The 8,641-nt window shown below is 41.0% G+C and overlaps 1 protein-coding gene across 1 annotated transcript in view; it reads left to right on the top strand.

Annotated features, from left to right (window-relative positions):
* LOC115624558 (eukaryotic peptide chain release factor subunit 1) overlaps positions 1–8,378 on the top strand; it is a 68,253-nt gene extending 59,875 nt beyond the window's left edge. Inside the window, exon 8 of the mRNA XM_030519285.1 lies at positions 8,202–8,378. Within this exon, the coding sequence (XP_030375145.1) occupies positions 8,202–8,284 (83 nt within the window). The 3' untranslated portion in view covers positions 8,285–8,378. The remainder of the gene's footprint in view (positions 1–8,201) is intronic.
* The last annotated feature ends 263 nt before the right edge of the window (positions 8,379–8,641 follow it).

An 8,641-nucleotide genomic window follows, 5' to 3' on the forward strand; every position in this document is an offset into this window, starting at 1 on the left:
TCCCCAAATTTGAAATCGATCGGAAAAAATTTATAACACAAACTTTTCATTTGAAAAGGTGAATAAATATTAAAACCCCAATAATTCAAGCTCCACCACAAATTTCGAGAATCCGAGTAAGCAGTTTGGTTTGTATTCTTTTATAGATTATAAAAATCAAATTTAAAGTTGATTGGTGGAAAACTGAAGATGTTTCAAACAAACTTTGGAGCTCGTTTTCCCCCCTTTGGAGCTAGAATTTTCCAAAATCCCTTCTTAGTGCGCACCTACACTATGGTTGGATACTTGACCCTAAATTTCAGCTTTCTAGCTCTTGCCGTTTGGGCTGTGGGCTGTTGACGCGGTTTCCTCTTGTGCCCCAAAAAGCCCCAATAATTAAGAAAATCAAGAAAATATTCAAAAAACCAAGCATGCAACTTTCTTTGTATTCTTTTATTGATTTTAGAAACCAAGTTTTAATTCGATCGGAAATTAGGATTTTTCAAACAAACTTTGGAGCTAGTTTTCCCCCCATTGGAGCTTGAATTTTCCTAAATCCCTTCTTAGTGCGCACCTACACTATGATAGGATACTTGAGGCAAAATTTCAGCTTCCTAGCTTTTACCGTTTGGGCTGTGCGTTGATCACCAATCAGTCAGTCAGTCAGTCAGTCAGGACAAACTGTTTTATATATATAGATACTTTGTGGGGTCTGCCACGCCTCCTTCCTGTTACATTTTTCAGCTCGCGCAAACCTAGTATACTCTTGTACATTTCATGTACAGAGTATAATTACTTTTAAAAATCTTAAATCGTTTTTAATTAATTAATATTTCTTGACATGTGTACTAGACAGCTGCATGGCTTCACTCATAAGGTATGTTGAAAAGAATGGAATCGAATTGATCTGAGTTTAGTAAGTGGAACATTGAAAATGAAATGAATTTGTATGAATATGAGTGCGTCTTGTGTTTCATAGCATACGACATTCATTGAAATGAGTTAGAATAAATGAAACGTAAAACGGAATGAAATAATTGACATCTCGGAAAACATTCGATTTATTCGAGTTACTCTAGTTACTCTACTCCAGTTATTGTAAAATCTGCGCACTTTGATCCGATAAAGGCCGAAATTGTGGAATATAAAGACATGGATATGCCATCACCAGTGATATATGGGCAGATAATTATTTAAAAGCGTCGTATTTGTCCTATACAATTCATTATATGAAGGAGGGAGTTCGTCTGTTGCACAAAACAAGCTGCAAAATATTTTGCATTCCAGTGAGTATCGCGGCTTGGCAACGCACATTTTCAAACGCTAGAAATTTAGTTACAGAAAAGCGTTGTCTATTAGCCACCAATCCTGACAAAATTAACCAGATATTGTTTTTAAATTCTAATATAAAACAAGTAAAAAAGCTAAATTCGGGTGTTCCGACTTTGAAATACTCTGTACATAGGTTAGGTTAGGTTAGATGCGGCAGCCAGGGTGAAGTACCCTGACACACTAAGGCTCTGAAGATTGGCCCATTGTGATACCGCGTGAACTGATCCACTTCCCAGTTTCCCGTGGTTAACTGCGTGTCTTTGCCTATATTACATCCATCCTGGATGACTGGATGAATTTGAAAATGTCCCTAGGGTTCTTTTCAGATAGTTCCGATAAGTCCGGGAATGTGCTAGCCCCTAGAAAACGCTGTCTCGTCCTTAATAGGGCTGGACAGTCTCAGAAGAGGTGGGTACCAGTTTCCTCCTCTTCTACGTCTTTACAACTTCTGCAGAAGTCTTTGTGATATCATTGTGAGCATTGGATTTTGCTTAAATTGCAGAGGTCTGAGGAGCGTTTTTGTTGCGAATTGGCCACGTTAGACGCGTAATTCTAGAGTCTGAACAGTAGGTCCACATTTGATCTGCTACAGATTCAAAGTGGGCCATTGGTATACCGGCACTCTCCTTGTCCGGAAGGAGAGAGACAGTGGTACCATGTCTTGCCAGCTCATCTGCTGTGCAATTTCCCTCAACGTCCTTATGTCCTGGAACCCAAATGAGGTAAACAGAGAACTGTGCTGCCATCTCGTGAAGAGATTTGCGTCAGTTCTGCATCGAGTTCGATGTGATGGAGCTTATGGATTTTATTGCCGCTTGGCTATCCGAGCATATACAGATTTCTGCTGAGAATTGCAGTGTGAGAAGAGCTTCCTTTATGGCTAGAATTTCTGCCTGGAACACACTACAGTGGTCCGGAAGTCTGAACGATTTTTTAATACCTAGTTCTTCGCATTAAACGGCACCGCCTACGCGATTGTCTAGCTTAGAACCGTCTGTGTATATTTTTATGGAGTTGTAGGGACCCGGTGGGCCATAATTCCAATCTTCCGAAAATTAGATGGTCACGTCATCTGCATAGGCTACAGCTTGGCATCCCCCTATTCCCTCCAAGGATCGGAGAAGTGTGTTGACCGCCACTTTCCAAAGGAAGGGTGAGAGAACGCCGCCCTGAGGTGTTCCGCAACTTACGTATCTGGATATAGTGGACGACCCCAGCGTAGCCTTGATAGACCACTTGGTGAGTAGCTGTCTTATCAATTCTGCGAAGGAGTTGACTATTCCCAGGTCCGTAAGTGAGTTCATGATAGCGTTTGGGGACACGTTATTAAAAGGTGCTTTTCTATGACTAGGAAAGCAGTGATGCTGAAGTGTTTGATATTGAGAGATCTCTCAATATTCGAGATAACGGCATGGAGTGCCGTTTCTGTTGATCTGCCTTTGCAGTAGGCATGTTATGAGCGTGAGAGGTCAGAAAGCGGGATCTTGCTTCTTAGGTTTTTAGGAGAAAGATGAAAGGCTAAGAGGTCTAAAGTCATTCGGGGTAGTATGCGTGGCCTTACCCGCTTTGGGTATGAAGACCACCTTTGATCTAAGCCACGTTTCTGGTATACTTCCTGTTAGGAATATTTTTATTAAAGATGTCGGTCAGCTATCTGATGGCTGTATCTCCTGCGTGCAAAATCTGTGCTGGAATAATTTTTTTCGGTCCTCGCTGATTTGTATGGCTTGAAGCTTTTAATTGCCCAGCTAATATGATTTTTAGATAATACGTCAGAGACCATGTGAGATGGGCCCGCACTTGGCGCGCTGCTGGATGGTTTAACGCTGGTGGAGCTGGGAAAATGGGTTACTAGAAGCAGACCAAGTGACTCTTCACTTGAAGTTGTCCATGACTTATCTGGCTACTGAAGGTAACCAAGCGTTGAAGGTGTTTTCGATAGAACCTTTCGAAGCCTTGCGGCGTCAGTGGTGCTCTCAATGTCAGAGCAGAAGTCCTGCCAAGACGACCGTTTAGCCTGTCTGAGTATTTTCTTATACTCGGACAGACTTTGTTTGTACGCACACCAGTGTAGCTCCCCTCCCTGGGATCTGGCTGCAGTGAAAAGTTTCCTGGCCTTTTTCCTTGACTTATTTACTTATGGAGTCCACTAGGAAGGCTTGAGTTTGCCTCTTGGTTTCCCAAGAGGGCATGACTTCTGCAGCGCTATTCCGCATGCAGTAGTGAATGTGGTAATTAGAGTCGAAGTGAACTCGACTGTGTTTGGGCCCGAAGGTGGGTAATCTGGTAATAGCTTACCTATTTCATTTGAATAAGAGGACCAGTTTATGCGTCTAGGATTTCTTGTCACTACTGATCGTTCGTTCTTAAAAGATACTTCGAATTAAATGTATCTGTGGTCAGAAAATGAGTGTTCTAATAGAACTCTCCATTTTGAAATACGATTATAGAGCGCGTCTGACGCTAGTGTGAGGTCGAGAACCTGGCTTCGATTCTTAATCACGAAAGTGGGATCTGAACCCATGTTACATGGCAATATGTTGGTTGATAGGATGTAGTTAAAAAGTGACTCACCCCGTTCGTTTACGTCAGTGCTTCCCCACTGAGTGTGATGTGCGTTGGCATCGCATCCAATGATCAGATCAATTTTATTCTGCCTGTTGTCATCTATGACTTGTCTTGTCAGAGGAGGTGGAGGATTCATACGCCATATACGTCGAGCATACTCTCAGAGACTTTGGCTTTGCCTCTATGCATGCCGCTGTGTTGTCGCCATCGCTAAAATTGGGTAGCAGAAAAATATTTTTGTTTTTCTTTGTTAGAATGCAGGTGCGGGTCTTGCCTGTGTTTACTGGTACAGTTAGCTTGTACTCTTTCGTCCTCAACCCAGAAACTTTGCCTCTACAGATCCAAGGTTCCTGGATGAGGACTACATCGACAGATGCTGCTTTGCAGTGGTGGAGATTAATCTGCAGAAACCTCAGAGGCATCTACATCCATCCCCACCACTGTCTTGTCGGCGTCCTCATCGTCCAGGATGGAATCGTCATCCTCTTGGCCGAGCGTAGCGAGCCCTCTAGCAAGCTCTGACGTTTCGGGGGAATACCCCTCTAGGATATTCTCCTCTTCTTCAGACGCCACTTCCGTGTCTGGAACGATTGGTTTCGCGTCCATTAATTCGGCAGCGTCTTGAGTGGTGGTCTTGCCAATCGCAGCGTCGGATCGGTAGACCCGTATGGCTACGGATTTGTAGCCATACCTGGCCAGTCCACCGTTCCTGGTCAACTCATCTGCCCACTCTTTGCTTATTGTGAGGACGATCTGGCGAAGGTACCCTTCTGCCTCCTCTACCTTGACCACACCTGACTTTTTGTAGGCTTCGGCCGACCGCTTGTCATGGCAAGCGATGGCCTATATTCTGCCCTGGTGCCAGCCTGCATCATCGCATCGGTGGTGGTCCTCCACATGTGGCCAGATCCAACAGAAAGCGGCCTTGTAGCTCATTTTCGACCCCTGGCTATCAGTGCCTTGGGATAAGACCCTCCTTGCTGCCCATGGCTAAGACACCAATGAGGATCTTATCCTTCGCCACTTCTGCAAATGTTCGGTGTAGGAGCTGTGATTCGCTTCGCTGGCTGTGGCGGCGTTTATTCTGCCGACCTCTGCCTTTTCGGGGCATTCCTATTACGTTTTATCGGAATTGCTTGAATTCCGGTAAAATTTATTTGGCCAATTCTACCATCCTTTGACCGTCTGGCGACGTCTCCGGAATGGCATCAACAACAGCTGCGGCCAGCGCTTGGGCAGCAAATATATTTATGGCTATAACTTCATGTTAAATCGGTCTATCATAATGATACTTGGCATACATAATAACTAACTGCAGGTATTTGCAAAATTTGAGTTCGAAATTACAAGAAATATGAGAGTTATGGATTGTGTTGAGAGGAGGGAAATTCCAAAATACACATTTTTTGCGTATTCACAAAAGGCATCTTGGACTAAAATTCCTAGGTCTTATAGTCTCCGACAAAATCGGGAAAACCTCCATAGGGGGAAAGTAAGGGGGAAAAAAATTGCACAGCGTATACACATAACGCATCTTTGAGCGAAGTTTGGTGTCTCTAGCTCTGTGGCATACCCCACAAAGTATATATATTTTTGATCAGGATGACAAGGCGAGTCGATATAGCCATGTCCGTCTGTCCGTCCGTCTGTATGAACGCAAGGATCTCAGCAAGTACAAGAGCTAGAATAACCAAACTCGGTATCCAGATTCTCCTGAGTCCGAGAAAGGACGAGTTTGTTTTTTTTTCTGATACACCCCCCACTCCCCGCAATTCATGTTTTTCATAACTCCTGTAATTCTTGGAATTTGAACTCAAATTTGGCACCTCCAGTTAGTGATTACGTGTAAATAAAATCGCTGCCCATGCGCTGGCTGCTGGTCTGCCCGCAGCTGTTGTTGTTATTGCTGCTTTGGTTCAAATTTGTGTTGCATACATACACGCATATAAACACGCAGAGACACGATTCTGATGTAAATTTATTCTATTGAAATTGAATATTGTGTTGAATATTTTATATTTAATTTCATTAATTAATTAAATATAATTTTTCATACAAACGTTGGAGCCCGTTTTCCACCACTTGGAGCTAGAATTTTCCCAAATCCCTTCTCAGTGCGCACTTTCACTATAAGATCTTGTGTCCAAATTTCAGCTTCCTAGCTGAAGCAACTAGATTTAGATCCGAACTTATTACAGGCCACTGCATTAAGGGGATATTTCTCGTGAAACGTGTATTGGAGCGTTATCTTGCTGAATTTTCTCCATGGATATGGTATAGTTCGCTGCCCAGGAGATCCGTATACATGGTTGCATCTGTTGCATCTGTCGGGGATTGCTTGTGTCGCGCCAATACTTTTGGTTTCTATCTTGGCCATCTAATTTAAACATTTTTCATCGCTGAAGTTGACTTCCCTGTCCCAAAAATTGTATTTTTCGTAAAATGTCGGTGCAATAGCATTGGTTTATGTACTTTGGCGTCATATTGGACACTCATTTCCTTTCTGCAAATTTGTTGTAACTGTAGCCTGTAGTTATTGACATCTTTAATTCTCCTGGTTACGGCGCAGCGCACTTTGGTGGTTACCAAAGCTCGAATATGCCTTTTAGTTAGGTCACCAACAACCCCTTTCCGGTGGTTTTGAGCATATTTTTGCGGAAATTTAATAAGTTTGAGACGGTATTCTAATGTTTAATTATTGCTTTAGTAATAATGACGACTTTAATGTTACAATCAGCCATAGATCTGATTTTTTTTTATTTTCTGTGTTTAGCTTGTTTCTGCGGGGAATTTTAAGTTATTAATTTTGAATTCGCCAAAACACAACGATACGGATTTTAAGAAGCCTCCAATAAATCTGCTTGACAATTCCATTTTTATACTCTGTACATGAAATGTAAAAGAGTATATTAGGTTTGCGCGAGCTGAAAAATGTAACAGGCAGAAGGAGGCGTAGCAGACCCCACAAAGTATATATATTCTTGATCAGCATGACAAGACGAGTCGATTTAGCCCTGTCTGTCTGTCTGTCCGTCCGTCCGTATGATCACCTAGATCTCAGAGACTATAAGAGATAGAGACACCAAATTTTGCACAAAGATGCCTTATGTGTGTATTCTATACGAGTTTGTTTTATTTTTTTGATTTTCCCCCCCACTTCTCCCCTATGGGTTTTCCGATTTTCCATTCGTATAATCGCCTATATCTCGAAGACTATAAGACCTAGGAACACCAAATTTTAGTCCAAGATGCCTTGTGTGAATACGCAGAAAATGTATATTTTGGAATTTCCCTCCCTCCCCCCTCTCCACCGCGTAATCATATAAGGCATCTTGGACTAAAATTTGGTGTTCCAAGGTCTTATAGTCTCCGAGATATAGGCGATATAGGCCGCAAACCTAATATACTTTTGTACATTTTATGTACAGAGTATAAAAATATCGAGAACAATAGTGTTGCGACTTCTTACTGCAAAACAAATTTTTGAGTTTTTTAATGGCTGCACCAAGGAAGATGTCAATTTAAAAGTATTGGTATACACAAGTATTCAAAGTTGTGTGAAATTTATGTGTATCGTCAAAAAAACCAATAATCAATATTTGGCGAGCTCACCTCAGATCTCAGAAAGTATTAGAGCTAGAATAACCAAACTTGGTATCAAGATTCTCCTAAGTTCTATAACTCCTGTAATTTTTGGAATTTTGTACTAAGATTTGGCAAACACCTCCACTTATTGATTATGAGTCCGCCGAGTTTCATTATGATATGTTAATTATGAAGAAAGTTATACCGATTAATATATTGTCTGCCGAAGCCCTCCCCGTAGCTGTTGTTGCTGCTGCTTTGACTTATTCTGCATACATACATGCATATAAACACGCATAGACACAAAATTTGCTGTTCAAACTGTACATAAGCATGACTTCACTCTTGTATGTATGTACATATGTATGGATTAATTAAATTTTTTTTTAATAATTTTTTTTTTTTAAATTCTTTTTTATGTAGAGTACAGGGTATTTTACTGTCGCGCTTGTTCGACTGTAGCGTTCTCTCTCGTTCTCCATGGAAATATTAAATCATGGTGAAAATCAAGTGCTACAGCTCCCAAAAAAAAAGTATTATGTACATCAAAAACAACTGATTAGGCTAATACCAATTCAGTTGACAAGCCCGTAATTAAAGTAATAGAGTTTCATACACACACTCAATAGGGAGTCTCTGGTGTTGTTTCTTACAAACACATATAAGTATTTAAATATTACTAACAAAATAATTTAATCTAGAACACTTTTATCTTATCGTGAAAAATCTTTTTCCAGGAATTTTGCGCTATAAAGTGGATTTCCAAAGCATGCAGCTTGACGATTTGGACAATGAAGGCTTTGACTTAGATGATTATTAGATAATTAAATTGAGCATCAATATACCATTATTGTCAAAAGAACGCTAAAACTATAACAAAAGAAATGAAAATAAATTATGTTAAAAAAATGAGATTTTAATCTTTATATTATTTTGGTGAGCAATACCATTCTATAAATTTTAAGTATTTTCACAATGTATAGAGATGTTGGGCGTGTACTCTACAGACAATGCACATTCTATGGGCTGTTGTTGGGGGAGAGGGTCGGTGCGGGATACATTGACTGCGGCTAGCAAAACAGCCTGTGGGAGGGTTCTTGACCATGCACTCCATCAACACCTACCTCAGTAAAATCGATATATGTGCAACTTGTTTTTTTAAGTTTCTTAGGAACTC

This window comes from Scaptodrosophila lebanonensis, unplaced genomic scaffold, assembly GCF_003285725.1.
Source record: "Scaptodrosophila lebanonensis strain 11010-0011.00,11010-0021.00 unplaced genomic scaffold, SlebRS2 tig00000061-arrow-pilon, whole genome shotgun sequence".
Taxonomy (NCBI): Eukaryota; Metazoa; Arthropoda; class Insecta; order Diptera; family Drosophilidae; genus Scaptodrosophila; species Scaptodrosophila lebanonensis.